This window comes from Anoplopoma fimbria, chromosome 7 (genome assembly GCF_027596085.1).
Source record: "Anoplopoma fimbria isolate UVic2021 breed Golden Eagle Sablefish chromosome 7, Afim_UVic_2022, whole genome shotgun sequence".
NCBI classification, from domain to species: Eukaryota; Metazoa; Chordata; class Actinopteri; order Perciformes; family Anoplopomatidae; genus Anoplopoma; species Anoplopoma fimbria.
In genome coordinates, this window is record NC_072455.1 from 20,625,084 (window position 1) to 20,642,159 (window position 17,076).

Genomic DNA, 17,076 nt, shown 5'->3' on the forward strand with positions numbered 1-17,076 from the left:
TTCTTCTTCTTCTCACTTAGTTCAATAGTTCTCTGGATATCTTTTATAGAATAGGTCCAGTTTGCAAAATTGTGATTTTTATTTTAATGAAAGAAGCATTTATTTGGCACCTGCACAGTCATATCTTCTTTTACTGTCAGTACTTTTCAATTTCACAGTCAGGATTGTAACCCCCTTCACCACCACTCTATTCAGGTTTGACGCCTCACATTGGACATTTGCCTTACTCAGTTACTTTGAATTCATATTTTTCATTTTTGTTTTGGAAAGCACACCTCAAAATGTTTTTTTTTTTAAATCACATTGAGCGTTTTCATATTTAAATAATAATTCTTAGTCAATTATTTACAAAGACACAACTTTAATATGTTTTTTTGTCTTGATGTGTTTATTTGGGGAAAATTGGTTTTTCAATGATGATTTTTCTTTTCCACAACTTCCAAAAGTAAACACATTTCAAAGTAAGAGTTTGGCTGCAATGAATCAATGTATTTGTCGTTTGTCGAGGCTTACTTTTTAGAAAATAGTCTGGATGTAAGGTGTCAGCTGTCAGTGGGCGGGGGGGGGGGGGGTGTCAGATAGTCAATCAAGCAGTCACCTTTTTCTCAATCCCTTTTGTTCCACAGTCTCCCTCCATCTATTTGTCATTTCTCCACCTCCTGCAGCTCTGTCTCCCCCTTTTTATTCTCACCCGCTCACTTTCTCTGATGTAAGTAGTTCTCATTAATCACAGCACCGGCTCCGACTACTAAGGCTTGTATAGATTTTTGTCAAATTGCTTCTGCCACATAAATCTAGCACATATAAATTTGTGTGCATTCGACTCATAACTGATGTGTGATTAATGGGAGCCCATTTGCCTCTACCACTGCAGATGTTTGGCCCCTCAACAAGTAGCACCCGTGATAGAGCTTTGGTCAGAGATCACGTGATGGGGTTCGTCATGGCTGCGGGTCATTTTCTGGGAAATCTATCATGTGACAGCAGGGGTCACGCAGAGTCTTGTGGGTAATAACTACTGACCCGCACACACTGGAAGGATATCACTCATACCTCTTCTCTGCCAGTCCAGTCGTTGCCTTCTCTGTGTCCTTGTTTGCAGGTAAATTCTGTTTGTCATGTACACAGCTGGAGCGAGGATCCTGTGGCTCAAACGTTTTGTTTTTTTTAACAAATATTGATCAGAATAGAAGCAAAATATCTGTATCTTACTTTCTTACATGTGTTTTACTATATCCAATTATAATGCCGTAGAAAAAAAAGAATCACCTAAAGTTATAAAATAGTGAGTATAGTGGAGTGAAAAGTACAGTATTTGCCTCTGAAATGTAGTGGAATATATGTATGTAAGTACAAAAATGGAGATACACAAGTAGAGTAGTATTGTATAGTTTTAAGGTCTGCATGGGGAGGAGAATGATGGGTAAAAAAAGGGCGTTACCTTCACCCAACAGTTGATTTATTTGTGTTGTCTACTTACCTTACATTGTACGTAACAGACACACTGTGTTGCCTTTAGGGCATATTGGACTTTTGTCCTGCTGAAGGAGTTCTGATTTTGCAGTGGTCATTCCTGTTAGTCAATCTGTTTGATTTTGCATTGGGAATGAACAAATGGGGCCAACAAAAGTGGTGATTGTTTGTATTCTGCCTTTGTTACAGTTTTCACTCTGTATGTGAGAGATAGTATAAAGAGCCACAGTAAACGGCAAGTAAAGCTGACTCAAGTTTAGATAGTTAGATAGCTGCAGCTCCTTTACTGCAGCGAAAACAACCAATGCACTTATTTAAACCCAAACCATTATCTTATCCTAAACCTAACCAAGTTCCTTTGTTTGAATTCACAACGTCTTTAAAACTCTGAGGGCACATACGTATGTGACGAGTTGGGAATTGGAACAGGGTTTTAAATTACATTTGAAAAGATTAACAACATGACATGACATGACCCTGGTGGTTAAGATACCTTTATATTCCATACCTAAATGTATGAAATTGTAAATTCATTTATTATACTGATTTGAATAAATGTAGCCTCTGCCTTATAATAGTACTACAGTTAAAAACACAGAAACACTTCATTCCTATAAGCTATATGGACTGTAAATGGTATTCAAACTACGTTTTTTTAACTAGTTAAAATGAATAAGAAAGCTGAGACAATACATTCCACAGAGGGTTAAATAATCAGACATAAAATGAAAGCAATACAACTTTCTATCTGTTTTACTGCTTTGCAGTCTGAAAACTTTCAAGACATTTTTCTAAACTTCTTCTTAACGGCTCTGCCTTTGCAGGGCAGAATTGTTCAGGCAATAAAAGTCCACCCACCATATTCCAAAATTACAGCAATATAAAGCAACTGAAACAAATTCACTTAAAAAGAATGAATCTCCATCAGAAAAACACTGACCTTAGCAGATCAAGTGTGATCAGGGTAGTAGGAAGTGACTGCATCCTCTGTGTGTGTGTGTGTGTGTGTGTGTGTGTGTGTGTGTGTGTGTGTGTGTGTGTGTGTGTGTGTGTGTGTGTGTGTGTGTGTGTGTGTGTGTGTGTGTGTGTGTGTGTGTGTGTGCGTCCATCACTCCGCTGTGAGAGCAATGAAATTAACTGTAAAGACATCGTCCACTGGGGTGTGATCGGCCGCGAGATAAACGCTGATAGAATTTATGTGATCACAATTAAATCAAAGTTATTGCAGGAGCTTCCTTATGAACTTGTTTATCTGTTCCATCCTCGATACATAAAAAAAAGTTAGCCCCTCAATCCCCTCAGCGCATTCGTAAAAAATAAATATGAAACAGAAATCAATTTAACAAAGCCTTAACTGCTACTCCTCAGATGCCATTTCCCTTCGGTTGCGCTAGAAAAATAAAATCTAAAGACAATAAAAAAGTCATAAATTGTGGATATCAAATCGCTTCCTCTAAGGTTTATGGTCAGATTCCCCCAGCTGATGTGATTTTGAGTCGTTATTTTAGCACCAGTGAGCATAAACGGCGGGGAATGGAATTCATACTGAGATGGCATACCTCGTGTTTGATGTTGGAGAAGTGATCAATGATTTCATTAATTAACTTTCCATATTTTATGCTTGGGGGGTGAAAATAACTTTGATATCTCTTTGCAGAACCGAGGCTGTTCCTCTTCCCCTGCTCCACAGCCTGCAGTTTTATCTGCCTGTCTGCTCCACACTATCTTACACCACCCTCGTAGCTCGGTTGAACACGACACCGCAGCAGAATGCACCTTTTGATTCAGGTGAATGCGCGATTGTTATCCAGGCTTCACCTATGCTTCCTTTAGGGCTCCTGTTCTCACAGTGAAAACCTGTGTGGGAGGTCAGTGCATCAGACAGACCTTTTTATTTTTTTTATGCGTGGTGCCCGTTTGCAACTTTGCATGGAAACCGTTGATAACAGGGCAATGTTAGCAATAATCGCTAGTGAGATAGCTGCCAGAGGGTGTTTGTTGCTGCCAGTGGAAAAGTATCAGCTGCTTAGGAACCTCTGAACCAGCACTTTGTTGCGATACAATCAATAAAAAAAACTTGCACATAAACAATCACAACCACTTAAAACTGACCTGATAAGACCTGATTCACAATTAGTACCAATTAGTAAAGAAAAATAGATGTAAAGATCAAGATATCATAATGTGTACATAAACTGTATTATTATTGACTGACAACTTGTACTTTCCAGGGATTTAACTGCACCTTTGTTATTTCTGCTCTTATTCTTATTTATGGTATTCACAGTATAGTCAGTCACTGTTTTATTCATAAATAAGAGGTCTCCTTCATTAGTATGCATTGCCCAAACATTAATTAAATTCAAATTCATTCTAATTTGTCTTAATTTCCCCCTCTCTCAACAGAAAAAATTAAATAAAATGAATACTACCCGCTGCTAATTCCATGCCAGGCAATTCAAAATGCTTCAGAGACGACAAGAGTGAGCCAGACTATTTGCATATCAACATGATTCAAACCTCGTACTTCTTGGAAGTGGCATCTTTTGAAGACAAACATGCAGAAAACGAAACGGTCACACTTTTGGAGTTTTTCAATTGATATCGTACATAAACAAAAAACTTCCCCCAGCCTTGTGTTCGTCTCCAGCTGTGCTCCAACCGCACGTCCTCTAATAATTCCTGTGACAGTTTTTGGTGGAAAACTTTTCCAAATTATTGAACTTTGGAGATTTCTTGGGAGAATTTGACAGGGCATTGTAGTTTTCCATTATGACGCCATTAGTGGTTAGAAGGTGCTGGAGATCCTGCGGCGTTCTGTTAATCAGAGCGTATATGGGAATGGATCTCTAATCACCTAGACGCTAATCGCCTCATACATCACCCAGACATACAGGCAGGAAAGGAAATGCACACCCCAAAACATATGAATATATGCACATTATGTCATATCAACGCACAGCTGCCATGTGCGCCATAAGTGTGGACATGGTTGTTTCAAATAAATGTTATTGTTCATTAGTTTGGAGTAAATGTGTAAAATAGAAATTGATAATAATACTTGATGTTGGACATTGAATTTAGAAAATAAACTACATTATTTCATGGTTTGGGTAACAACCTGCTAGAGTACAGGGTTCATATATGTACATGAATATAATAAGCACCCTTTGGTTAGTGGTAAATACTTGCTTGCGTTACTGTTTTAATAAGAATGTTATTGGATAATGGTGTTGCCCTTTGACTAATTAAAGGCTCTAAAATTAACATAATTAGTTTAAATACAAACATGCACATAAAAACAATGTAACCACACAGACTTGTTTTACCATGTTATATTTTAATTTCTGCAGAGACAAAAATGACAAGCAATTTATTTACACAAACCTGTACAAAAGCAAAATTAACTTATGTAAAATATCTCATAAATAGAAGTGGACTTGCGTTCAATACACTTTGCCATGTTCAGCTAAGCTGCGTGCATAGTGACTCATATTAAAACGATGATAAAGTTTGTTCCTCAATTTCTATATCAACATCCAAGTCGCAGGACAAATAGTAATGGTTAATATTACAAATCTCATTACACACTGTGAAGGCTATACGAATAGAAGGAGAGCACGGACCGAACACACACCTCGGGCGGCAAGATATAAACATTTCGATGGCAGGAACTAAAAAAAAAAAAAAAATCTAGATTTCTTTAGCACCCCAGTGGATATCAGAAAAAAAGAACAAAATGAAGAAAGTGTATGATGTATTCAGTCTAGTTGCCAATGTATGGCATTTTTTTTCTTTCATGTCTTCTCTTTTTCGTCTGAGGTTCACACCACAGAGTCTTTGTTTCCATCTGATCTACAAATTCAAAGCATCACCTTGCACTATCACAGCAAACATCATACCGTGCTTATTTGTAGTACAGGGTTTCATCGCCTACAGATATGCATACTGTAAATCTGCGCATGAGTGCTGCGTCGCTCGACACATCCTGAGGTGTGTATTCTGTCAGCTACTCTCCCCTGCAGGTTTTTTTTTTTCCCCCTCCACTTCCACTCCTCCTTGCAAACCGTCACATTAGCATTTTTATCTTCAGGCTCCCTCAACTCCGAGCAGTCAAATGTCTCCAAGCATTTTTTTTTTCTTTTCCCCCACTCACTATCTTTCTATGCCTTTTTATATTCAGTCCTAGAGCTTGTTTCATGCACAAAGAAGGTTACTTGACCTCTGATGTCATACATGTACATGTGTGGAACACGACAAAAAAACCCATTATATCATTATTATTACTACCAACAAGCAACTGTTGAATGAACCTGTACTCATTCGGTAATGCACTATGCTAGGAATGGATATTTCAACAAGATAATTGAACCCAGCCAACAATAGCCTTTTGAGTATTAGACCTACAGGCTGACTGTCCTCCAAGAAGCCTTTGACATCATGGGATTTCATCTAAGATATGCAAATGTATTTCAGTCCGTTCTTAAATGCCACCCCATCTTCTTTTGTAAGCATGTCAAAGGAATTGTTTATGAACCATTCCAAAACCAACATTTAATCATACCAATCGGTATAAAAAGGCACAATTGCATATTTGCATTCACTCTAGTATTATTTTTTTTGTGTTGGTTTTTGTTGTTTTTTTCAGAAGCACTCTAAATATACAAAGTGGCACCAGATAAAGAAAAAAAAAATAGTACACATAGTACATTGTCATGATCATTTCCACGGTTTGGACTGTTAAAGTGTAACAAATACATGTATAGGATTATAAAGTAAAATACAAGATGAAGATAAAAAAAATTGCAAATCTCATGATATAAAGTTGATGTAAATGAAACGTGAGAAAGATTTGGGTTTGTGTGGTGATACAAGAGACGGGGGGGGGATTTGATTATGTTTAAAAATAAATAAAAACAACAGTATGGACTGAACTGATGTACTAAGTTGTACTACATGTTACTTCAGGTATAACAAAAGCAAGCAACCAGGTGGATTTCCATGTTTACAGGAAAAACATACTTTTTTTTTGTACATTTTGTTTTACAGTTTTTTTTTCTTCTTCCTTCTCAGTAAGTGAAGTAAGTTCCCATTAAACGTGCAGTAAAAAGTAAATATTTATGTATACAGTTGATAAGTATAGGAGCACTTTCTTTCCAACGAGTAGTACTTACAGACTATAGATTGCCGGAATGCAGAAAAAAGCAGCTCCGGTCAAACCAAAGGGGTTTTGCTAACATACAAAAAACGGTTCCATTGCATCTGATATTCTTTTGCTTTATTACAGTCATGAGATTTTGCGCCTCTGCAGCTGCTAAAAAAAAAGAAGAAACATCACTGTGGACAGGGAGGCACAACATCTCAACATTGTCATGTGTCTGTGTGTAAGTGGTCATTAAGTGTCAGCTCCGAGGATGTAAAGGATGTTCTGTTGAGACATCACATTCTTATCCCAATGAGAAAATGTAATGTATACTTAAAGCAAAATACTCAAGAAGAAAAAGGCTATTTCTTTCTGTTGTCTAACGAGGGAATGCTTCATCCTGTTTGCGAAGCTTTGGTTTCACTTTGACACCATTTTTCCACGTACAGAGACGTTGCGTTTTGATTGTTCTCCATTGAGCTGATTTTTACATTCTTGCTCAAAGATGCCATCACCATGTACTATGGAAAGCAACATCTACTCATAAAAAAAAAACAAAAAAACTTTTAAACAGCCACTTGAGGGTTAATGTAACCTTTTGAAGGCTTGAGTAGAGGTGAAAAATAAGTTGATGCTTGTTGGTCACGTGTACATTATGATATTTATTGCTCAGTCTATCACATAACAAGAAAGAAATAACAGTAAGAAGCTGTCCTTGCAGCTGTTTTAGGATCAGCTCGGCCATGTTTACGCCCCACCTAAGCCTATTATCGGTGTACATCTACAGTATACACTAAATATAGCCTACAAACACACTATATACTGCATATCGGGCCCATACACACATACGATTTCAATTGCACCTTCGTAATTTTAATCTCGGCGCGACACACTGTGCTTACCCGGGAACTTTCAGTCCAGCAGTGCCTCTGGCCTCAGTTAAATGAATCTGCTTTTCTGGTTCTGTGTGTGTGTGTGTTTGTGTGTGTGTCTGCGTGTCTGCATACACGATTGCAAAAAAAACAACTTGACATAAACAGTAGCATCCCACTGAGGTGATCCGAATATCCACGACCATGTGCACGCATGCTTTTCCAGCCGATGCGGCAATTTTGCATCTAGTAAAAGGGGTTTGCTCTCAACCTCGCCAATCGACGACAAAGAACGAGAGACTGAGGAAAGGTAGCAAGACAAAAGGGAATGAGAGCAGTTAGCGCTGTTGCTGTGTTCCAATGTTTATGTACAAAGAGCGACCTTTCAGCTGTGCCCACCGGTAGTTCAGAATCAGTCATCATAAAGTCCATCATACCAGTGGTGGTGTAGTCTGAAACAAGGTGGTGCAGCAAATTTCATTGGCTCTCATGTCTGTCCAAGAATCTCCATCTCAAGAGAGGACTGACACAAGTGGGGTTTTCATATCTGGGCTGAGTATTTAAAGCTTCCCGTCCTTATGAGATTTGTTTTGGTCTGCTATTGAGCAACTTTAATCACAAACAGTCAAGGGGACGGGATAGTCCATAGTCAGCCCCGTATAATAGACCATTTTGTCCGATATATTGTTGCAGCCACTGAACATCACGGCCAGAGCAGTATTCTGAAACTAAAAAAAAAATAAAAAAAAGGCATAACCAGACACACTTCGAAGTCAAAATAGTCCACATGTACAGCTTTGTTTCTAGAAAAAGAACACAAACAGAAAAAAGAAAAGAAATTGTCTCTTTTGTACAGTGTCATCTTCAGGGGAATGGGGCCTTCATGGCGGATGTGGGTGGGTAATGCATGCATGTAGTGTATATGTAAAATGTGTTGATTATTGTACAGATTGACTGTCAAGCAGCAGATCGTGTCCAAAGAGCCCGACTCGCCAGTAGAACAGCCTCCTCCCAAGTCCCATCAATTCCCCTCAACAGTTCCTCCTCCTCTTCCTTTCTTCCGGGTCATGGCCGGAATTAGCACTTTAAAAAAATTGTGTTTATATGTCCACTTAGATTTTTCATTAAGGAGCTGTCGTAAAAGTCTTTGGAGAAAGTTTAGTCTTACCTTGCAGAACAAGGGTTGGCTAAAAGCTGCTAGCGCTGAAACAACTATGCCTAATGTTGTCAATGCCACATGTTGTGGCACAGCAGGTGTGTCTAACACTCACAGGTACACCTCCCGTCGTGTCAGAGTACCGCAGGACGTAGGCTTGTACTCCCCGGTAGGTGCCAGAGGGATCTCCTCAGTGGGGTGGTGCAGAGTCTCCTCAACGCCTCCCGGCGAGCCGTAGGAAGGCGAGCCGAAAGCCTCGTAGGAGGAGGAGGAGGAAGCCATCTTCTTGTTGAGCAGGTTGCGATTGCGGTCGCCCATCATGTGAGCGGCCGTAGGGTCTCCGTTGGCCATGGCGGCCATGGCGAGGGTCTCTTGGCTGCCGGGCTCGGCGCTGCTGCTGCTGCTGCTGCTGCCGCTGCTGCCGTTGCCGCTCATGAAAGTGGAAAGCTTTGGTTGTTGAGGGGTGGTGGTGGACTTGGATGGCCGTCGCTCAGGCGACGTGCGCACAGGCATCCAGCAGGAGTCCGAGTGGCCGTACTCGTCGCATTCCCGGGTGCACTTGCCAGTCATGGCTACGTCAGGCAAGGGCCGAGAGTCTAGAGGAAGCAGAAGGAGAAAAAACAAATTAAAGATACTGTTTGTTCCATTAGAGTGGGATATTTAATGATAGACTAACATGACTTAATAGATTTCCTAGCACTTAGTGTTTGGTGTGGTATGTGTCACATGGTTTGGCTATAATGAATTCCCTCATTAGATGCGTGAAATAGTATTTTCTCCCTAATGAGGTCATCACAGCATCTAAATGTTAATGGAGAAGGTATAAAACAATAAAAAAACAAAACTGTTCACGATTGTCACAGCCAATGCAACTTCTGACTTTTATCGCTCGTGGAGAGAATTTAGCTCTGACGGATAGAATTGCATTTGCTTTCATGCAGAAACCCATACCACATGACAGAAACGGAAAACACCAACGGAAAAGAAGACTCCACTGGCTACGACAACAGCCTCAAACTAAAAAACAGTGGCGTGAATCAGAGTTGAAATAATGTCATGCTTCAAAACGTGTTTGTGCTGAGAAGAGGAGGAGGAGGAGGAGGGTGTGGGGGGGAGGAGGTCAGATTGTGTTTTTGCAGTTTGCCCTGATCTAAAAATGTAAGATGCACAACTGGGTCTGCTCTGTGTGTGTCTGTAATGTGTGTGTGTGGGGGAGTATGTCTGTGAGTTGTGAGCAACAACAACACCCTATTTCCTTATCTGGTGATTGACAGACGGCAATCACATTCGGATCTAAGTAGCTTAATAGCTTTGTGTGGCTAAAGCGCCCCGATATCCTCTTAAATCCACTAATAGGGTTCTTAACCAATTACCTAGCCGGAAGCTGGCCTCAGATTAACTATGGCTCTTGTATTATTGGGGAAAGCAAATTATGTGCTTACAATGCTACACCAGGACAACAGGTCTGACGGATACCCTACTGTCCTTGACTGCTGTCAGACAGAGCAAGAGGTTGTTTCAGTGCAATATAGTGGAAATACTTATCCCAAATACAGCAAACCAAAGCTGAGTAGCATAATATAAGACCAAAACTGTAAAAAAAAAATGAAGGAGTCTACCTCACAGCCCTGACCGATGACATTTACAAAGAGTTAATAAGAGTGCCAATGTTATATAGATGCCATGTTAGATGTAATTTATTCATGACCTGATGCAAAGTATGGAAAAACCAAAAAATCAAGCAAAAGCGAGGGTGAGTGCAAACCAAGCCAAGCATGCCTTTGCCCACATTAAAAAAAAATGAAAAATAAAAATTCAAAAGAGTCTGGACCATGGCTTACTTTTAATGCTCTTTTTCCCCTGTAAAAGAACAAATAGAACAGAAATCACTCTTTATATTTCGCACTTGCAATAGTTTATATATAAATATATATATATACTGTATGGGAAACCTTGAGCAGCATTGAAACTTTTCACTAAAAAGACATGGTGTTATGCAGAGCAGAAAGATGGCCGAGGAAACGATGCGACCCAGACGAGGACAGCAAAGAAAGGAGAGGAGGTATAACAATAACGTTCTATATACTGACATAATGTACATAATGTACTGATTGGAGTGCCGAATCAAGAACCTATCCACTTTCGCTATGAATGCCTTTTTAAGCAAAGCACTGCTTCGAGAGTGCCATTCTTGTGCTGCCAAAGAAGTCTATTTCAACTCAATACTTATTAGAATCCATTTTCATGTTGCAAATTACATTTTTTGTAAAACATCAGCTAATGAGTGCCAGTCAATATATAGCCAAAGCCTCAGGGAGCAACTGTCACTTGATATAAATATCAAATAACCGTTCGAAATGCAATGAAATGTAAAAGAAACTAAATTGAATGAGAAGGCAAGAAACAAACACAAAGCAGAGGGATGCACTGGCAATTACAAATATTTAACATGCCAGCTGATATGGTGGAAATGATAAAAAGCGGCTATGGATCATGGAATGGGAAGAATACACGTCTTTGCCTCCCTCTCCTTCCATTTCCCTGCTCAGCTTGACAAACACAGCCATCAAAGACACAAGTGGACACCAGGTACTGATCGTCTTGCTCATTTCCACCTACGATTGAGCCATCAGGCTACCCACAATGCACGGCGGCTCTCATGAGGCCTCCCAGGCGCCCTGCTCCTGAATGCTTATCCAATTGCCTCCTCACCCTGATTACATTCAGACAAACCGGTGGGAAAAAAAAAAAAAAAAAAAAAAAAAAAAATCAGCAGGGAGGACCTCCCGCTTTCCTCCAGCTCTCATGGGTAAAGCGGCAAAAACCTTCGGATTCATGTCGCCGCCATCCGTGCACGGCGAGCTGCCGAGGTAGTTAGCCGGCGCTCTCTGTGTGTTGTGTGCACTGAAAGGAGGCTGATTATTTCCTAGCCATGGTCCATTGACTCGGCAGGCTTGCTCGAAATGAAGACGTTTCCCGCTGAGCTAATGAACTGGGCTGCTATATCAAAGCAAAAAAAAATGCTGTGTTTTTTCTCTCTTTCCGTCTTCACAAGAGTCACCTCCCCCCTGAGGTTAGGCCATCAATATGAGTACTTTAAAACCATTTAAATCCATCTGTCCTTTAGCTCTGGACAAATAAGCACACGCTTGAATCGGCTTTGGCCTGGACTGTTAGGAATAGCTGCGGGTAATGCTAAATGACTTCAAATGTCAGATTATTATTTATTTTAGCAAGAAATAGAAAGAAAACATCACCCTTCACATTACCTTGTAAACTATTGCTTGCTTATTTGATTCAAACTTGTCTTTCAATCTAAGAATGTAAATCTGCAGAATAAAAGCAAATGCATAACATTAAGGCTGATAAAAAAAACAAATCTATTATATTTGTTTCAAGTATTTCTGTGGAGAACACACGCAACGTGGCTTCCAAACATATTCACAGACCCTTTCAAGACCCGATTCAGAAATGAGGATGTAGAAAATATCTTCAAAGAAAAGGCCCTAAGAGCACACACACAGCACTGTAGCAGGCTTTTGTTACATATTCACAAACATCCCGCAAGCTCGCACTATCAACTATAACATACCACAATACAAGTGGGTCAACCGGCTGTGTTAAAAAAAAAAAAAAAGCCTCCCTGGAACACTGAGAGCCGAAACAAGGAGGGCCCTCCATACCAGGTTACGTCCCCCGGGGCCCTCTGGGGATGTGTTGTTTGGAGGATCCGGAGCCAGAAAACAAGAGGCACAGTCTGGGCCCCCGCTTTCTCCTTTTTGCTGGATGAGAAGAGCTTTTTAGCCAACGCTCATAATGGCCCAATGTTCGACGCAAGCCATTAGCCGTTCTTTTTTTTTTTTTTTTTTTTTTAACATCTACTCAAAAGAGGCTTCCGGAAGAGAGAAGGGAGAAGTGGATGAGGAAATGATTGACAGACGAGTGACGAGGGGCAACGGGTGGAGCAGAGAGAGCAGCATAGCTTTCTCTAAGATGTAATTCCATATGGACAAAAAGTTAATGCGCTCCGCTCCGAGATATTTGTTCCTCACACTGTGTCAATAGCAAAGACTTTGTGCAAGCGAGCAGGCCGAAAGTGGGCCAGTGGCTGCACTTGTTTTCGAGCTTCGGCTTTAGTCAGCCGCCCTATCAGCTGACTAGCTTACACTCTGAGGATATTTCAAAGAACCTCCGCCGCCCGGGTACAGTAGCAATTTGACGCGGCGACTTTAGCACTCGCTGAGATGTTGCAGTGGTAAGAAAGGAAAAAAAAAAAGAAATGGAAGGGTTAGACTGTCATCGCCTCTGGCCGTATGCACATTAATGACTGTTGCGTGGGCATTTCTGGGCAATTGCACTTCAGTGTGTTTGTTTGTGTCATGGCACTGTACACTGTGCTTTCGCTGCATGTCAGCAAGTCCACTTGCCAGTCCGCATTCATCTACGTCACCGGCACTTTCGCTCTTGAGCTGTGTGTCGTCCCCCGCACCATCGCTTCTCCATCTCCTTCCTCTCTCTCTATATATTCGGCTATTAACCGCTGCTACGCAGACTGAAGCTTCCACGGCCTTTTACCTCTTCTTTTTTTTTTTTTCAGGCCAGCGGATTGAACCCAAACAGCTGAGGCATTGGGAGGAAGGAGTGGAGGGAGGGATGAAAGGAAAAAAGGACCGAGTAGGAAAAGGAGACAAAGCAGAGGTGATGTGCCTGCGTGCATTTTTGTGTCTACGCCGTGCCTTTGACAGACAAATACAGTCGGCCGGACAGCAGATAAGGGTCAGAGCAGAAAAAGGGAGGGTGAGGGCACGCGGGACAGGGCGAAGACGGGGGATGATGTAAAGAGGGAGAGATGGGAAGAGAATAAAGGAGAGTGAGACAAGGAGGGAGACTGTGTGTGTGTGCTGAGTATAGCAGGGTCAAGGCCTGGGAGAAGGGAAGCGGCAGATTGAGTAGAGAAGACAGCATGGCTGCCTCTGGGCCGTCACAGGCCAACCACACTGCCAAAGAGAGCAGTGGAGAGGAGAGCAGGGGAGACAGGAGGAGAGGAGAGACAATTGAGGACATTAGCAAAGACAGGAGGAGAAGGGGAGGAAAAAGGACGGAAGAGGAGGACGAGTGATGATGAAGGGGAACTTTCATAACAGCGGACGAACTGTGCTGTAAATAAATCCCGGTAACGTGCTCTCACACATGCTCGCATTAACTTATCAACTCAAAGAGCTCGATTTAGCCCCGTTTAACGCTTCATATTATCTCCCCAACAATAAAGTCTTGTGTGCAGGTCGATGCCCGGCGCCGCCGTCCTCTCCATTAACTCAATCTAATAAGACCTCCATCACATTCCCCCCGATTTAAGAAAACTGAAACACTTTAACCTCCAAATGTCACATGCGTCCAATTCGAAGCCAACATTGAACATCTTCTCCATCGAGACAATGAAAGGAGAAAAGTTTTCAGGGTCAGGGCCAAAAAACAAAAGTACAGGGAGTACGGCTTGGAAATGGGCTTGTGATTGCCTCGCAACCCTCATCAAAGGGCCTGCCTGTTCGGACAGATCTATTTCACACGGTGGAACAATCAGCGTGGAGATGACAGTGTACATTGCTGGGTGTCATACGGATTACTCTGTGCGGGATGAGGGAGGGAGACTGAAATATTTATCCAGAAAAAAATAGCTGTTGGGAATACTCGGGGCTTTTGTGACAAAATGGGAGAGGAGAAATAAAAGGAGACAAATGAAAAGTGATACAAAGAGACAAAAGAGAGAGCAAAAAAATAAATAAATAAGAAAAACGAGACCGGGATGGGAATGAAACTCAAACGGAAAACAATGGTTAAAAACAGCTCTTTGCGGTTAGTGTTTCTCACTTTCTACTCATTCTCGCCTCTAATAGGGTCCCATTTAATTAGGTGAAACTCGCCGACTAATTATGCTGTAAGAGCGAGTCTCACTGTGTTTGGCTGTCTGGCTTTGCAGGGCCCCTGTGGCATCGCCTCAGAGCTGAGAGGTCCTCAGCATCAAAGACAGACAGGCAGACAGACTCTGAATACACACACACACACACACACACACACAGAAAAAGGAAGGAAATGGAGGAATAAGAAGAAGAGAGGAGACCTAAGAGGAGAAAATAAGGTGACGGAGGAAATGTAGGAGAGTGGAGAAAAAGAATGGTCGCTAAATTATTAACACCGTGACGGCGGGTTCAGACAGAACAATATCCACGGGAAAAGAAAAAAAGCGATATTTGTCTTTCTCTTGCTGAGATGTTTGCCAGACAATTAAGGGAGGGATGGAAGAGAGAAAGATATATACGCAGTGGTGCAGGGGAAGATGAGAACAAGAGGAGAGTCCTGGGGAGCAATGACCTTTTTGAAAAAAAAACGCAAGTCATGGCGTGCGCGGCTAGCGACGACATTAATTGATTGCATTAACGTCAGATTTCTTCAGTGGCACAGGAAGTTAAATCCAAACATGTAATCCCTATTAGCGCAGCTTAGATAAGCCAATTTGAAGAAAATGACACATTCTCTGTCTCTTTTTTTAATCACTGTTCTTCTATATATAAGACATATTTTCATATTGTCTGTGTCTAGGGTATTTTGGGAAGGCCATCTGGCAAACCGGGACTAATTCTAGTGGGCTTCAGCACCTGTGGGCCAACAGGCCGTCAACAAAACATCCCTTATGTTCTGAGAACACATATTTATTTCTGCTATACCAGGAATTTCATGCTGTTGAACATGGCAGCAGCTCTTTCTATTGTCTGCCTAGTGAGTTTATTGTCGTATTTACTACCTCGCAAGGGCAAATAACTGGAACCCCCCCCGCCATGCCTTTCAGATGGGCAGGCCGGGCTGCAAAAGTAGAGGGAGAGTGAGTGAGTGAGTGAGTGAGGGAGAAAAGATACAGAGCCCTGATCGAGTTTAGTAATGAGCTGTCACCTCCTTTTCCCTCACTTTCCTAGATGCCCCCAACCTCTATGTGGAACAACGACTCAGCATAAATAAATCCCACACGAGGCCATGAGGTACTTTCAGCTACTTTTTTTTCAGCTATATGTAGGTAGATGATGACATCACCTCCTTTTCATTCTCCCTCTTTTAGCTCCTGCTGCCTAATTCCCAACTAGCAGTACGATTACTCGAGGCATTATGGGTATGATACGGCCGCTTTCCCTCTTCCAACAGGGTCAATACTCTTCCTGGAATAATGAATGTACTGCGGCCTGCTCCCGAGGTAATTAATTGAGGAGAGATTAACTAGCATAATTTCATTCTGGCGACGATCTCTCAGCCAATTACCAAATGCGGCTTGCGCCCTCCCTCCCCTCCGCACGCACGCCGTCTCTCCGGGTCTCAACCTCTCTCTGCCCATTTGAGAAGTCAGCACTCAAGCCGAGGAGGGGACCATAAATAAAAATGTCCCAGCATGTCGCGCTCCCTCATTCATCTTGCATGCGTATGGGCGCTCACAGGCGAGTGCAGGGCGCAGCTTCTCGTACAGCAGGTGGCTGTCTCGCTCACCGGAAACATATTTTCTCTATCTCAGGTACACACACGCACACACGCACACGTATATGCAGACACCACAGGTTGCGTCCTCACATCACTTCTGACCCCTGCCCTCATCTATAAGTGGAAAGAACAGCAGGATGATGGGGGGGAGGGAGGGAAGCAGAGAGACTCATCCACTCTGCTAATAAGAGTGATGGTGCTGGCTTCCTGCCACATGCACACAAAACTACTCGACTCAAAAATACCTTTCAAAAATATGCTCTCAAATACACACACACACACACACATCTTAAAAAAAAAAAAAAAAAAAGGCATTATTTCATCAGGCTTATCCTTGATGCATGATCACCTTTAGAGGCTGCATCCATACATGTGTATATGTAATTCATGTATGCTCCAAAAAAAAATAGCAGTAGACTAAAGAACCATGTGCAGTTTTTTTCTTTAGCTTGGCAGTCTGAGCTTAAGCAGAATACTCTGGAAGACCCATAAGGATTAGCATTAGCCGCTCTGCTATGGTGCACACATGCAACACTGCTAGCAACCGATAAAACAACATGGCATTCTCGGCTCATTTTTTACACCACACAGACACTGCGGTTGCAGCAAAACCTTACATTAACCATGCAGATCGTGTAAAGCTTGTGTGTGTGTGTGTGTGTGTGTGTGTGTGTGTGTGTGTGTGTGTGTGTGTGTGTGTGTGTGTGTGTGTGTGTGTGTGTGTGTGTGTGTGTGTGTGTGTGTGTGTGTGTGTGTGTGTGTGTGTGTGTGTCGATGCTCAGCATTCCCAAGCACAGACAAGAAGACAGTTATTTGATTAGACAAACACAGCATAGGGATGAAAGGTTGGTGGGTGTGTAGAAAATGGTAGGGCTTACTGAGCTACTGTGTGTGTGTGTGTGTGTGTGTGTGTG

General features: G+C 41.9%; 1 protein-coding gene across 2 annotated transcripts in view; it reads right to left on the minus strand.

The window, feature by feature from the left end:
* Positions 1–8,191: 8,191 nt before the first annotated feature.
* Positions 8,192–17,076, minus strand: part of pcdh7b (protocadherin 7b) — a 102,020-nt gene continuing 93,135 nt past the window's right edge. The window contains exons 3-4 of one of the 2 annotated variants that reach the window (XM_054601768.1): positions 8,760–9,240; positions 8,192–8,210 (exon numbers count right to left, since the gene is read on the minus strand). In XM_054601768.1, coding sequence (XP_054457743.1) covers positions 8,192–8,210; positions 8,760–9,240 — 500 coding nt within the window. Of the gene's footprint in view, positions 8,211–8,755; positions 9,241–17,076 lie in introns of those variants that run through there. The other variant, XM_054601769.1, reaches the window with a different exon arrangement.